We start from the raw sequence: 16488 nt of genomic DNA on the forward strand, positions 1-16488 counted from the left end.
CTTTCCCCCAAAGTGCCTTTTCTTATAAAGGAAAACAGATGTGTAAAACTCCAAGACTTTCCCGTCGGAGGACTCGGACACCCAGGCTCGGGGCGACGGGACCCCGGGGCGGGAGCGGCGCGGAGCCGGCCTGTCGCAGCCTGCCAGAGTCAGCCCAGCCCTCCCGGGGTGGAGTCCGCCCTCGCGGCCAGTCGATAAACCGGCCCGGGTGCCGGGGCTCCGCGCTCGCCCGCGCTTCGGAGCCGGAGCCGGAGCCGGAGCCGAGGGTGCCGCCCCTCCCCTCCCCCCGCACCATGGCGGCCGCGTCGCGGCTCCTGATCCGCGGGGGGCGCGTGGTCAACGACGACCTCTCGCAGGTGGCCGACGTGCTGGTGGAGGACGGCGTGGTGCGGGCGCTCGGGCGCGACCTGCTGCCGCCCGGGGGCGCGCCCGCCAGCCTGCGGGTCCTCGACGCCGCCGGCAAGCTGGTGCTGCCCGGCGGCATCGACACGCACACGCACATGCAGTTCCCCTTCATGGGCGCGCGGTCCGTGGACGACTTCCACCAGGGCACCAAGGTACCCGCGCCGCCGCGCCCTCCAGCCCCGGGCGCCCCGCCGAGCTCCGGGGCCTTCCGCCGCTGCCGCCGCGCGGAAGGGCTGGGGGTGGGGGCTGCGGAGCGAGCCCTGCCGCAGCGAGCGACGGCTGTGGAGCCGGGCTTGACCTTCCCCGCGCGCGCGCGCCCTTCTTCTAGGCGCCCCTTTTCGCGGCCACCAGCCCAGCTCTGGCCGAGCCAGACGCCCTCCACTCCTCCCTCTGGGTAATTTGACAAATTAAGGCAACCTGTCCCCTCATCCTCATTTCTCTGCACTCTGTACCCCCCTCACTCCCCTCCCCACCGTCATTGGTATTCTGTGGAAGTCCACACGTCTTTCATAATATCTGTGGCATCTTTTTGTTTTGGGGGCACTCCCAGCCATTTTCTCCCTGTGTTCCATCCCCAGCCAAAACCAGATGAAAAATCCATTCACCTAGTAGTTGGTGCCCTGACTTCCAAGTTCAAAGCGTGCGCTGGGTCGTGTTAAATCTGGGCGGGCTGGAAGCCCAAGACGTCCACAATCTTTGCCTCCACACCCTACCCCCCCCCCCCAGCCCCCGGGTAGAAAAGACAGCCCCCCGACAAGAATTTAGAAGAGAAATATTCCAGAAAGGTCTCCCAGCACTCACACTGGCCCCAAGGCAACCTGGCCCCATCTCTTCTTAACAGGCTTGCCCTGGGGACGTCAAATAGGGATCTAATTCTTGCTGCTTGAACCTGGGCAGCCTGGCTGTTGGTGCAGGAGTTTCAGATCACCAAACCAAGGTGGGAGAGGCTTGGGTTTCTCTAGATGCAAAGGCCTAGAGGTTCTGGTCAATGAAAAGAACCTTAAACGTTTCTGCAAAGCTCCTGAAAACAAGATCTGGAGTTGAACTGGGCGGCCTAACAGCTACATAAAGTTAAAACCCCGCTCAGCACTTTGGCTAAGCCCAGCCCTCACCCTTCTTGAGGTTTGCGTTTTGGGGCTGCAGGGAGAAAAATGGCTCTTTCCAGAATGAAAGTATTGATATGCTTAAGGCCTAAACCCTTGTGTGTGAAACAGATCAGGTTACTTAGTTGTGCAGGCTTTCAGAGCAGTTTGGAGGATAGTTCATTTACCTTACTAACTTCTCTCAAATAGTTTTATTTTCTTCACACACACCCCTCCATATTTCTCAGTCATCTATGATTGAGTAGAATGTTTAATAGAAAAAAGAACCATTTGACCCAGAGAGAAGGGTGTGGGGCTTGCTGCTCACATCAAGATTTGGAAAGTTTACTCCTAGTTACTAATTATTTACCTTTACCATCAGGGCAGTGGTCAAAGTCTTTTTGTAGGACATATCATTATCTGTTGTGAACATTGAATATTCATTTTGCCGTTTTGTTCAAAAGTAAAATTTCTTAAAATTTAATGAACTTAGTTTTTACATTTTAAATAAAATTTTCAGATATAAAAGCAATACATGATGGTACAAAATTGGGAAAAAAAAATATTACCCATAATCTCTTAACTCCATGACAGCTGTTTGGGTGTATTGCTTTTATGCTTTCTAATATGCTTTATTTTACATAATTGAGATCATATTATGCATGTATGTATGAGTATGTGTGTATACCTGTATATAAAATTTTGTAACCTGTTGTTTTCACAGTAGACACACTTTCTGTTATCACAGGCTCATCATTAACAAAGTGGTTTGCTGGTGGCGGGGCACTCCATTGACACCCCCATTTACCAGGTGCAAAGCTATTCCTTCTGGCCATCAGTTGCCAGGCCCACTAGCATCATTTCCCCTCAGCACCTCCCTTTTTCTTATCAGGGTTCTACAGATGCAGCCAGGAAGTGGGGTTGGGAATGCTCTAGAGGAGGAACATTCCTTCCCTTTCTCAAGATTATCTGTGCATGCCCCAAGGCCCTGAAACTTGGTTCTTAGTCTTCTATCTGTTGTTCTCTGGCCATTCAGGGATTCCTAGGTTGGAGAGATTTACAATTCTATAGTGAGAAGGCAGGTCTTTGAAGCATATTATAGTATTATAGTCATCAGCATTTGAAAGAACTTATCCACCAGCTGATTCTCTAGGTATTTCCATACTTAAAGGTTGTCAACTCATGAGCTTTGGATCTTAATTAAATAGAATGGTCTTAATTAAACAATATAGTCAGAGATGTTAAGGTCAAAGATTTAGCGGGGGCTAAATTCATGTTGAACATTAAACAGTACTCACAAAGACACTAAGTTACAAAAGTCTACTTCAATACTGGTTGGATCCCAGGAGATAACCTCTCCGGCACCCAGAAACAGAGGTTCCTAGTTCCATGAAATGGAACTAGATGGGTAAATATAGATAAACATGAGCATTCAAGTATTGGCCTGAGTTCTGAAAGGAGAATGTTATGGAGTCACCTTGTCCTCTTTTATAGTCTTCACAATAATTCCCAAGGCAATGTTGGTGGAGTTTCTAGTTCCCAGAAATAGAAACAAAGAAGTCTTTAGTAGATGCTGATTGTGCTGTATATTACACTTGAAAACATCTTATTAATATGGTTAAAGTACCATTTATTTTATCCAGCACTCACTGGGTGCTAGGCACTGTGCTAAGCTGTTCATCTGCCAACACTCTTATCTCCTTTTGCAGTTGAACAAACTGAAATTTAAGTCGCTTGCCTAAGGTCACACACCAGTAAGTGACCAAGTGGCTCTTCAAATTCCTTACTGCCTACCATTGCTAGAGCTCTTACCTACTAGGCTCTCTTCCTTTCTGAAACTATTGGGAAAACGTGTGATGTTTAGATTTGTCCGAGTGGCAGGTGATGGGATGAGAACGCTGGGTGAGATGCAAAATCGAGCAGAGTCATCCTTAAGAAATACAGTAGCCCTTCACCTTCCCAAAGCTAGAGGCAGTTAAGGTTATCAAAATAAATACATATCTCAGGCATTAGGTTTGTGAGGCATTTATACTGCATTGATGGCCACATCATCTCTAAGGATACAGAAATGGGTACCTCACATACAGAAAGCTATAGAGGAAAAATGATATATGATGCTTTCAGGAGATGGGCTCTAAACGTTTGCTTTCTGCATGCCCCGGGCTGATCATTTATAACATCTGACACATAGAAGGGATAGTGTTTGTGGTATTCTATTTATTGATCACCAGATTGTGATGTGGCCCAGTTTAAAAAATGGAATATAGGTCAACCAAAGGTTACATAGTTTGTAAATCTAATTTATGGCAGAGGTTGGGTTAAAGCCTATGATTGATTTACTTAATTACAGGTAAAAGCTTTTTATCTGATGTAACTAATAGTAATAATGTTCTGCTTTCAAGAAATCATATTTCATCTTGTTGGTCTATACTAGAAGTACACTCGTCTTCCAATAATTCAATATCCGTGGGGAAAAACAGTGGGATTTTTTATTCAAATGGAAATTGTGAATTAAAGTTGAAGAAATTATGACTTTGCTTTTACTACATCCTGTGATAAGAGAGTAAATTAAAAAAGCTTGGCTAGTTTTCAAATATATATTTATTAATATTCAGAATATATGCAGCTTGGAGTAGGTAGACTCACATTAAAAATCTGGCAGCATCAGTAGCTGGCAGAAGGATCTTTTTTTTTTTAATTGGGAAAACACGCAGAACACTTTTTTTTGTGTAGGACAAAAAATCTTCAAAATTATCAAGAAAGGAAATTATACTTTGCTCTGGAACTTTTTGGTAAAGTGCCATCAAGATGATTTCTTATAATAAGGCAGTGGAAGGTATGTGATTAAGCATGCATTTGTGGTGTATTTATAGAATTTCTTCACCTTGTAGGAGAACTGGGCTTCAGAAAACTTGGTCGCCAGCCAAATCCCTCTTTCTGTTGCTTGCTGGAGTGGGCTGGGCTTCAGAGGCTGTGTGGGCTGACTGTGTGACCTTGGGCAAGTCACTTCTTCTCTCAGGGTTGTTAACATTATCTTGTCTGTATAATGATGCATCGGTTAGAAGAACAACTTGAATTTAAAAAAAAGAATGGCTCCTGGGTGGCTCAGTCGTTAGGCGTCTGCCTTTGGCTCAGGTCATGATCTCCTGGGATCGAGTCCCACATCGGGCTCCCTGCTCAGCAGGGAGTCTGCTTCTCCCTCTGACCCTCTTCCCTCTCATGCTCTCTGTCTCTCATTCTCTCTCTCTCAAATAAATAAATAAAATCTTTTAAAAAAAAAGTTAGTTTAAAGTAAGACAAAGTGTAATCTTTAAAAAAAAAACAAACCAAATCATTTGAGGCAAATATGGATTCCAATCTGTTGTATTAACAATCCTAGTTAACACTGATTAGGTGATAGGCTTTGGACAAAACTGAGTGTTTCGCTTTCCTAGGCGCTTAGAGTATACATTCCACATGAACATGTTTCTAGAAGGAACCAGGAAATTACATGGCCAGGGCTAGCAGTATTTTTAAGAAATGAAATGTCATGGGTGCCTGGGTGGCTCAGTTGGTTAAGCGACTGCCTTCGGCTCAGGTCATGATCCCGGAGTCCCGGGATCGAGTCCCACATCGGGCTCCCTGCTCAGCAGGGAGTCTGCTCCTCCCTCTGACCCTCTTCCCTCTCGTGCTCTCTATCTCTCATTCTCTCTCTCTCAAATAAATAAATAAAATCTTAAAAAAAAAGAAAAAGAAATGAAATGTCACATTAACATGCAACTTACACTGCTTTCTCATTTTGCTATTGGAAAAGTGAACCATCAAAATTATTCCATCTCATAGCTATTGGGGGAAATTCATTGATCCCTCCCTTCCTTTCTCCTGTTAAAAAACAAAAATTCAACTGAGTAAATCTGAGGATCTAATTGTCTTTATTAAGCGATTCAAAAATCAGACAGCATCCCATCTGGCAAGTAGAAAGAAGCTACGAGGAGTTTACAAAATGGAAGGTTTTTGTAGGAAGGAGAGTGGGGCAGGAAGTTACTAGCAAAAGAGAAGAAAGGATTGTTTCACGAGTGGTCAGTTTCCTGAGGGGGCGGGGCATGGTGTCTTACCATGCAGATTACCTCCTCTTACTTTGGGGGATGGAGAGGGCCCATGTGACAGATTACCTCATTGGTGCCGACCAGAAAATTCCTGACTACTTTTCTGAGGGAGGTTGAAACTGCAGTTTGATTAGGTATTAAGCCCTGGTTTGGTGATTTGGCCTAGGGTAAGTCATTCCATCTTGGGACTGTGATTTTCTTTTTAACACTCCCTTAAACATTTAAAGAACATTTGTGTACCAGGCACTGTAATGGGCAAAAGACAGACAGAGATGAAACTATATCCACCCAATCAGGATCTCTGAGGGATGGGATAAATTTCCCTAGACGATGCTGGTGTGCAGCCAAGGTTAAGAGTCACTGGACCAAGTAGAAGAAGGGCTGGGGAGGGAAGAGCAGGTGTGAGCTTCTTCTTACCTCTCTCACTGAGGAAGAAAGGAGCTCAGAGCTCTCCGAGGAGAGGGAGGTATGGTGTCACTGGAGTGGGGCGAATGGGTTGGGAAGGAGGTGACTCAAGAGCAAGCGGAAGGGTCAGCTGAAGTTCAGCCTTGTGGGATGTGTAATATAATTGTCTTTTCTCCATTCTAAGAGCAAAGGGAAATCAATATAAGATTGGCAGTGGCAAACATGGCTGGGGATGAGGTGACAGTGAAGAGCTACTGCTCTAGTCCTGTCAGAGGATGTAGATGGCATTGAGCAGCAGAGGTGAAGACGCAGGAAGGAGAGAGATTCATGGAATATGTAGGAGGCAGCCCACGGGGGTTGGGGGAGAGCTGGGCTTGCCAGTGGATTGGATCTGGGGATGTCAAGAAGAAGAGGGATAAATGTCAAGGGTGACTCAGTCTGGTTTGCAAAGTTGGATGGACAGTGGTGCAGTTAATATGTCAGACTCAGGGACACAAGGAGACAGGCAATGCAGAGGCTGTCTTTACAAAGCCGAATGTGCTTCTGGAGTTGGAACATAAATTGGGATCATGAAGTTTGTTTTCATAAGTCTTAGCGACTATGAGAAAGCTGAGAATTCAGTCCAGGATTTCTCCCTAAGGCTCAAATGTCCTCTTGGATTTCCTTCTGCTTTACTTGGGTTGATTGATCAGGTCCTATGATTGATTTTAATGAGACAAAGTCACTTGTTCCAGGATGAGCTTAGAAATGAAAATTTGGTGACCCCGTCAAAAGGAAGACGATGCTTGGGATGCTTTCAATAACGATTTACAACCTAATACATTCTTTTTTTTTTTTTAAGATTTTATTTATTTATTTGAAAGAGAGAGAATGAGAGATAGCACGAGAGGGAAGAGGGTCAGAGGGAGAAGCAGACTCCCCGCTGAGCAGGGAGCCCGATGCGGGACTTGATCCCAGGACTCCAGGATCATGACCTGAGCCGAAGGCAGTCGCTTAACCAACTGAGCCACCCAGGCGCCCTACAACCTAATACATTCTTAAATAGAATCTTGTGTTATATAATATTGTGGCCCTGCTGTTGGTTGGAGTTTATCTCAATGTGTGTTCTATCACATTTGCACCTGATAAGCACATGCTCTCCTCCTCCCAAAAGAAGGTTTTAGATAAATTGGAAGGTTTTCAAGGGAGAACAGCCGGAAGTAATTAGGAGCTGAAAGAATTGATTTATGAGCCAAGATTAGGTAAGGTAAATACATTTTGTTTGGCTATCTGACAAATAAAAGCGGAGTGAAGTCAATCAGCAGTAAAAACAAAGGAAACAATTCAGGTTCACCCAGAAATATGAGAGAAATTTTCACCCTTTACTGGTTCTCCCTCCCCTCCCTAACTCTTTTCATTCCTCAAATGTTAGGTAAACCCTGAAGAATATTTGTGAAGTGAAATTAAAAGGATCTGATGATAAAAACGGTTAGACAGATCCTGAAAATATCTGAGGTGGCCTAGGAAGGTGATGTTCTGACCCTTTGGTTTGCTGAATAAAAGAGATTCTTCCAGGGCCCATAGATGCGTGAAGGTGAAGGAGCACTAGTACAGAGCCCTTCCTTATTAATTTTCTAGGGACACATTTATTTCAGTAGTGATTGTCACAGTGATGAACATCAACTGAGCCATATAAAACTGTGTTTCATTTGTGGCTTTCCAATTCACAGTCTGATGGCATTTGTTTTGTTTTGTAAGGCATTTGGTTTCCTAAGTGCGTGATTTACTTTTATCAACCTCTGCATTTCTCAAAGGAATGATTCACCAATGACCTGGGGCAACTGGCTGGAAATCAGATCCCAGGACATGGAAGAGGGGCTGAGGGAAAATGGCTTGCATAGGGTTGAGGCCCAGAGTAGGCTGAAAGTAAGACTTAACCCTCAGAGTTGTATGCTCCTCCATGTAACCTTGGGGAGTCATTCGACATCTCTGAGCCTCAACATCTTCAGCTTTAAAGTGAAAAGCATTCCTACCTTTCCAGACTGCAAGGCTTAATTAAATATCTAATGTGTATAGGACGCTTAACCCAGGCCTGGGCATTTACAAGCTCTTCTTTGAAGAGGTCAGTACCTCCTGGGAGGAACATGTCTCCTTAACACCCTATTTGGGATTACAGATCTGCCACTCTAGCCTGTGGCTCCCTGGATCTAGTGGAAGGAAATAATACTGAAATAATATTCGGGCGTTTGAGGTAACCTTGGGCAGTGAAAGGACCCTGGGTAACCGGAGAGACCAGGAGAGGAGGGGGAGAAGGAGGTTCAGAGGAGGTTGGGGCGCAGACCGTGGCCAGCAGCTGATCACCAGGACCCAGGGTGGCAGTGGGGCCCCCCTGTGGTGAGTGGCTCATGTCCCCCTGATTTGTTTTCCATACATCTGTCCACACCCTCTTCCATTCAGTAGAGCTTCTCGAAATGTGTTCCCGTGTTGAGGGGAGGAGAGGGAGGAAGGGCGTGGAGGAGAAACAGAACAAGAAGAAACAAAGTAGAGGTGAGTGGCAGTTCTCCTCTCTCTCTCCTGCTCCCGGGGAACTAGGGAGGTGGAGCAGGTGTGATAAATCCTGATTTGGGAGCTTGCAAATTGTAGCCCCAGGAATTTCGGTCTGCTGTCATTTTAGAAAATGGCCCTTTGACCATCACATCTGCACCAGCAACAGTCTCTACTTTATTTATATAGCATAGGCATGCATGTTGATCATCTATCTGTAAAGCCATTTTTTCTTCTTGTAAAACTTGTGCTTTGTTATAGAAAAGTTAGCAAATATTAAAAATAAAATTTAACTAGAGGGAAATTGAAACAACCTGCCATCACGCCACCCAGAAACAGCCACTTTGTAAATGGTTGTCTTGGTTCGGTACTGTTGCTTTCCTGCTAAGTGTTGGAATGTTCTGGAGCATGCATTGTGATTTATATTATCATGTCTCCCTTCTCTGTCCTGGGGTCATCTCGGCCACCCTCAGGACCCCTCTGGCATCCTCTCCAAGGCGACTGCCACAAACTTCTCCTGCCCTTGCTGGCTCCTCAGGGTCAGGTCTGCGTTTCTCTCTGTGTGCAAATACACAGAGTGGACATGTGCCCAGGTCTCTCACTCTCAGGATGTTACACACCACACTCATGTTCCCCCTTCACGCCAGAGCTGCCTCCCTCCGCTGTCTCCTCATCTGTCACCATCAGTCATCCCAGTGAGAATCTACTCAGAGCCCTGTCGCCCAGGCTGATAGCACAGCCTTCCTCTTGTTGGAACCAATGCTTTGAGTTAACCCTAGTCTAGGTCTTAATTCAATTCTGCCCTTTACCACTTTCTGCAGAGCTGCCGGATTTTCCTCCTGGGCCCTTCCTCAGAGTGACCCCATGCTATTGGTTGTTCCTCAAAGCATAGGCTTTGGAGCCTGATGATGTGGTTCCAGTCCCGCCTTTGTCAAGTTATTAAGAGTGCTCTGTTGGGTTTCCTCAACCCTAAAATGGGGCTAAAATATTACCTCCTGCAGATCTGGTGAGATGAGTATAAAAGTTAGAACATCACAATAGTTCCTGGCACGTAGTAAGTGCTCACTGCAAGTGAGATATCCTTATCCTGTTGGCAACTTCATGTGTGTGTCCTAATACTAATTTAAGTCCACGTTTCCTCTGGTCTGTTTATCCTTCCCTCTTGAATTCCCAGTGGTCTTTCCCCTGGACTCCTTCTAAGGAGCTTAACAATTTTTACCTTCCCTTAGCAATCTCTATACCACTGCTTCTTGTAGAAGTATACTTGCTACCTGTTATTACAAACTGATTGATTTACTCATATTTCCCTCTCCGCCTCCAGACTATAGACACCCACACAGAGAACCTTTGTCTGATTATTTGTGGGCCCTCCCACCCCCTCTCATTCCCTGTAATGGCTTACATGTGGTAGACCTTTTTTTTTTTTTTTGGTAACAATTTCATTAAGATAAAATTCATATATAATAAAGTTCAGCCATTTAAGGTATACCTTAATAGTGGTCTTTAGTATATTCCTGGAATTGGGCAACCATCACCAAAGTCAGTGTTAAAACATTTTATCTCTCCAAAAAGAAAGTACTCAACCCCTCCAGCCCAAGGCAACCACGACCCTACTTACTGTCTCTGTGGATTTGCCTTTTCTGGATATTTCATACAAGTGGAATCAGAGAGTATGTGATCCTCTGTGACTGGCTTCTTTCACTTAACGTAATGTGTTCAAGGTTCATCCACAGCGTGTGCCAGTGCTTCCTCCGTCTGGTCGAATAAGATTCCATAGCGTTCCTCTCCCTCATTTCGTTATCCATTCATCAGTTCATGGATATTTGGGTTGTTTCCACTTTGGGACTATTATGAATAATGCTGCTCTGAATATTTGTGTACAGGTTTTTGTGTGGACATGTTTTCATTTCTCTGGGCTACATGCCTAGGCTTGGACTTGCTGGCTCATAGGGTAACTCCAGGTTTAACTTTCTGAGAAACTGCTTTCCAAAGCAGCTGCACCATCTTCTTGTAGTTCCATCAGCAGTGTGTCTGGTTTGCCCGCATCCTGAATGTGGAAGACTTAATACGGAAAGAATGGAAAGAATAGTTCTTTAAGCTTGATTTTATAGTTCAGTAGACACTAAAAAAGTACTTTCTTCTAACACTTTAATTAACAGCACTTGCTATTAGAAAAATGCCCTTTGTCCTCAAGGGATGTCTGCGATGCACTGGGAAAACACTTTAAGAAGGAAAAAGGCAAGAAGATTAATCTGCATTCAAATAAAAATACAGAACCTGAGGATTTTTTTTCTAGTATTGTCACGACTGTAATGAACCAATAGGGATTTCTTAAGAAATGCAAATAGGTATTGTTTGCCATGAATAAGGCAATGTTATCTAAAGGTAGAGACAAAGTATAGGATCCTGTACAAAAAGTGAGATTTTTTGAGAGCAAAAAGAATTGGAGTGGGGCCAAGTGACTTAGGGGAAAAATAAAAAATCTATTGAAGTAAGCAAGAATAGAGCTAGTAAACCAGGTGGGACATGGGATTGCTCCGTGTATCTGGGCAGCTTTGCAGGGAGGGTGATGGGGGTGTAGGCAGAGGGACCTGGGAGAGGGGCTGGTGGATTACCAGCTGATAAGCACTGAATCTGAGCTTCCAGCCCTGGAGTCAGTCAGCCTCCCTGGTCAATGCCCTTAACGACTGCATGAGCATCCCTCTCTGCTCATTTGTTTTCCTCACTTACCTTGTTTGACCATAACAGTTAAAAGCACATTAACCACCTCATGATTTTAGTTTAAGTAAAATCAATTTCAGTAGTTCATCAAAGACACTTCATTAAGCAACTTACTTAACTTACTTTTAAAATTAGTCGTAAGTTAACATAATATACTATAATATACCAAGGAAAATATGAGTTGAGCCAGATCATGTGTGGCCTTGTAGACCCTGTTATGAAGACTCAACTTCATTCCAGAGGTGGTGAAAAGCATTCAGTTTTAACCTTTGTGCTTTGGAATGTGCTTCTTTCTACTTGCCCCGAGGAGTTTGTATTGTAGGGAATGGAAGCAAAACCTGAAATATTACAATCAAGGGGAAGAATGACAAGAGGTTGAACTAAGACCAGAGCAGTGGAGCTGGATTAGAGGGGCCAGTTGGGAGTTAAGGAAAGACAGTTGGTTGTGGGGAATGAAGGTGAAGCGGGCACCATGTGAGTCTCCGGGGATTCTGCAGGCAGCACAGGCAGTTGGAGATACAATTCACCAAGACTGATTGTCATGAAATGAGATTTCACAATAATGAATCTAGTTTTCTGGAGAAGAAAAAGTTTTGCGTTCTTCTCTGTTTTTTCATCTCAGTTTTTCTGCTGAGAGTTTGCAGTCCGAGAATTTTGTTTGGGCCAAAGCCATTTTCTTTTCATCAGACATGTCATTTTTCAAAACAGTTCCAGCAATTTCAGTACTTCCAACTTTAATTTATGGAAAGTCTATTCATGTCCCTCTGGGTCTTTTATTTATTTATTTTTAAAGATTTTATTTATTTGTGAGAAAGAGACAGAATGAATGCAGGAACTGGGGGGCAGGGGGACTTGATCCCAGGACCCTGAGATCATGACCTGAGCTGAAGGCAGATGCTTAACTGACTGAACCACCCAGGCGCCCCATGTCCCTCTGGGTCTTTTAAACAAGCAGCATTGTTGCGCAATTTCCTGGACCCCCTCAAGCTCGCCCAAGTGCTTGCCAGTGCATAGCGTTCAAGGAGATAAATGACTCAGCTAGAAAATTGATGGCTAACCTGTTGAAACCCTCTTGTTATTCCAGGCCGCCCTGGCAGGAGGCACCACCATGATCATTGATTTTGCCATTCCTCAGAAAGGCGCTTCCCTCCTCCAGGCCTTTGAGACCTGGCGAAGCTGGGCTGACCCCAAAGTCTGCTGCGACTACAGCCTTCATGTGGCGGTGACATGGTGGAGTGACCAGGTGAACCACCGGGGGTGGGGGGGGTGGATTTCTTCCATTTAGTCCCCTAGCCCTTGCTCTCCTAGGAAATTGGTGATATCAGTTGCTTCCTGGGTGACTGGAAGTCAGAATTAGAGGGAGGACTTTTCCTTACATATTCCTTTGTACCTTTTGAATTTGGAATCCTCTGAAGTATTATCAACTTGAAAAACTAAAGCATATAAAGGTGATAGGTTACATCCTTATACCCATTCACAATAGCTTTTCCTAATACACGATCCATGGATTGTAAAATCTTTAGCTGTAATTTTTTTTTTAAAGATTTTATTTATTTATTTGAGGGAGAGAATGAGATAGAGAGAGCATGAGGGGGGGAGCGTCAGAGGGAGAAGCAGACTCCCCGCCGAGCAGGGAGCCCGACGCGGGACTCGATCCCGGGACTCCAGGATCATGACCTGAGCCGAAGGCAGTCGCTCAACCAACTGACCCACCCAGGCGCCCTTTAGCCATAATTTTTAAAAGTACTGAACTTCTCAATTTTAACACCTCCAAGCTCTTTTAAGCAGTATTTTCCCACAGAGTAGAACTTGTATTAGAAATGTTTAATATCTGGAGGAAAAAAAGAAGAAGGGAGAGAACAGGAACGTTTTGAAGGCTGTCTCCCAGCCATAGCCTAACCTGGTGCCCTTCCTGCTCTGTTCTCTATCAACACGGGCCCAGATACTTCGATGGCAGAGCTGAAACCAGCTCTCCTTATCTGCTAACCATTTAGGCCGTGGCAGAAAGGACCACAGAATTCAGATAGAAAAGATAGTTTAGAGAGATGTTAAGACATGTTTATTTCTCCTCACAAAAAACATGCACGTGTACTTTGGAAGAAATTTTTACTTGAACTTCAACTGCCAACCTGTTTTTCCACATCGGACTTAATTCGGAAATCCTTTTGCCAGAAAGTGTTCACAAGGGTGATCTTATTTGAAGTTACCGTGCAACTTATGTCCGCACTTCCCCCCTCGAAGTTGGGCTTTAGGAACCGAATTGGTATAAAACAAGTAATTAATCTTTAACCAATGGCTCTGCAAACATAATAGCAAGGTTTACAGTCCACAGCAAAAGTTAATTTTTCTCCCAAAACACCATTCTAAGTGATGCATCTAATCTCTTTTCTGCTTTTAGGGTCTTCTTGCTTTCCTCCTTTCTCCCTCCCTTCCTCCTTCCCTCTCTCCTTCCTTCCTCCCACTCGTATTTTACAACATAAACCAAGGGTGAAGACGTTTGCCCTCACCAGAGTTTTTCACACGTTAATATGCCGATGGTTACCTGGTGGAATTGCCAAAGCACCCATTTAAGTTCAGAAAATGTATTCATTTGCTAGGACTGCTGTGACTAAGAACCACAGACTGAGTGGCTTAAACAACAGAAATCTATTGTCTCACCATTCTGGAGACCCAAAGTTTGAGATGAAGATGTTGGTAGGGTTGCTTCCTTCTGGGGGCTGTGAGGGAGAATCCGGTAGAGGCCCCTCCCCGGCTTCTCGTGCCTTGCAGGTAATCTTGGGTGTTCCTTGATTTGTAGAAACAACACCCCGTCTCTGCCTTGGTCTTCACATGGCGTTCCCCGGTGTGCATGTCTGTGTCCAAATTCCCCCTTTTTATGAAGACACCAATCATCTTGGATTGGGGCCCACCCTCATGACCTCATCTCTACTGATGTGATCTCAATGCCTCCGTTTCCAAATAAGGCCCCATTTTGAGGTACTCGGGGTTAGGACTTCAACATATGAATTTTAGGGGGTGCACAAGTCAACCCATAGCAGCAGATCTGGGGCAGGGCCTGAGAATCTGCATTTCCGGCCAACTCCCAGGTGATGCCAAGGTTGCTGGTTCAGGTACCACACTTTCAGAGCAGTAAGGCTTAAGCCACCATGCCTGCATTTGGAAGCCCGTCATGTGCATGTGCTAACAACGTTCAAGGCATTTTTTTTCTGACTATAAAAATAATATACTCAAGGGGCACCTGGGTGGCTCAGTCATTAAGTGTCCTGGGCTCGAGCCCAGCATCGAGCTCCCCACTTGGCAGGGAGCCTGCTTCTCCCTCTCCCTCTGCTGCTCCCCCTGCTTGTGCTCTCTCTTTCTCTCTCTGTCAAATAAATAAATAAAATCTTTAAAAAAAATTATACTCATGGTAGAAAACTTGAAACTATAGAAGTTAAAAAAAAAAACCAAAACCAAAAAAAAAACCCAAAACGAAAAATGAGGCACTCTATATCATGTCCTGCCCCTTGCTGTTGTCCCTTAACATATCTTGGAGCTCATTCCATCCCTTTGGTGATGACCACTGTCAACATTTGAGTGTTTTTTCTGTTTCTTGATGAATACGCTGTATATAGGTTCGTTCAGTCAGCCATCCATCCAGTAGATAGTTTCGGCATGGCCACTGCGGCAGGCACTGTTCTCACGCACGGCAGTGGACAAACTCTGCAAAGCCCCTGCTTTCTAGTGGGGGAAGCCATGAGAAAGGAAATATATAATAAATAAAGCACCACAGAGAAAAGTAAGAAAAATTAGTAAGGGAATCAATAGTGACAGAAGTGAGTCATCTGACATGTAATGGAGTCATTTATAAACACCACTGATTCAATAGAAAAAAAATGGCATTGTTTTATTTTGCACTTTTTAATCAGCAGAAAGGTTAACATTTTTTGTGTGTGTTTATTAGTCATTTGTATTTACTGTTTGAATTGCTGGTAGTATTTTTCACCTGGCATGTTAGAGTTTTTCTTATTAAGTTGATAGACAACAGCTAAGAGCAATCAATAATCCTATGCCTAGAACATGTGTTGTGTGTGTGTGTGTGTGTGTGTGTGTGCGCGCGCGTGTGTATTAACATATAGAAATTCAAACAGTTGTATTTGGTCAAATCTACCAATTTTTTCTTTGAAGTTTTTATTGAGACTTGAATTGGACCTGCAAGCATAGTGAGTGAGCTTGTTTTGATCTTACCTTGTCCCTTACCTTTGGCACACCTGAAGGCTCCTAAGGATTCCAACCCGTCCAGAGTCTCTCACGTCCCAGGAGGGGCCGGCGGCTCAATCCGGGTCTTCCTCCTCCATCTGAGAGCCCATCCTGCGGGTTTCAGATCTGAGTCCAAAGCCTTACCTCGAATTAGCTTTGATCCCTTCTAGAAACATGATTTCTCCTATTGCTGCCAAGTGGCTTTGTTTCATTTTCCAAAATAATTTCCTCCCATCAGGAGATAGATGCCGAGGATTTTATGTCCGAGTAAAGAAATGAAGTACTTTGGGGAAAACTATGAACTCTTTCACGATTAAAAGCATCATACCAACAGCACTTCATTGGATGAAGTGAGGTCTAACCTGAGGGAAGGATCAAGGCCTTTATTGCATTTTTTCAGGAATTTAACTGTTGCCGTATTTTACTTAATTCTTTTCTGAATGCAACATCTCGAATGTTGAAGAGAATGTTGAAATTATTATTTGAACGAAAGCATAGCATTTTGTGTGTGTGTGGCTTTTAGGTTAAAGAAGAAATGAAAATCCTTACCCAAGACAAAGGTGTGAACTCTTTCAAGATGTTTATGGCCTATAAAGACCTGTACATGGTGAGGGATGAGGAGCTGTATGCGGCCTTCTCTCAGTGCAAGGAAATTGGAGCGATTGCTCAGGTCCACGCGGAAAATGGAGACCTGATCGCAGAGGTAAGCATCTGCATCCCAGAGCTTCGCCACAAATGAAACAGCCATCACTTGAGCCAGAGACAGTTGGACCGAAGTAGGTGAGCTCATTCTGTGCATTGGAAGAATGGAAATCCAGACACTCATGTCCTATGGCTTGAAAACACTTGACTCGGTTTACTTAAGTCCATGCTCTTTTATTCAGGTGGTATATGCATTGGAATGAAGATTTCTCTTTTTCAGATTAGCTATCAGATTTCAAACGTGTTTCTCAAATACTTTTGTGTATCCCAGCACTTTTTTTTTTTAGTAGCTCCACCTGCTGGTTCAGAATGCTAAAGTGCGGACATGA

General features: G+C 44.4%; 1 protein-coding gene across 1 annotated transcript in view; it reads left to right on the plus strand.

Annotated features, from left to right (window-relative positions):
- Positions 1-243: 243 nt before the first annotated feature.
- Positions 244-16488, plus strand: part of DPYS (dihydropyrimidinase) — a 70258-nt gene continuing 54013 nt past the window's right edge. The window contains exons 1-3 of the mRNA XM_028110610.2: positions 244-557; positions 12306-12464; positions 15981-16160. Coding sequence (XP_027966411.2) covers positions 294-557; positions 12306-12464; positions 15981-16160 — 603 coding nt within the window. The 5' untranslated portion in view covers positions 244-293. The remainder of the gene's footprint in view (positions 558-12305; positions 12465-15980; positions 16161-16488) is intronic.

This window comes from Eumetopias jubatus, unplaced genomic scaffold, assembly GCF_037043125.1.
Source record: "Eumetopias jubatus isolate StellerSeaLion01/CBP00866 unplaced genomic scaffold, mEumJub1_p1.0 scaffold_4, whole genome shotgun sequence".
In the NCBI taxonomy this organism is placed as follows: Eukaryota; Metazoa; Chordata; class Mammalia; order Carnivora; family Otariidae; genus Eumetopias; species Eumetopias jubatus.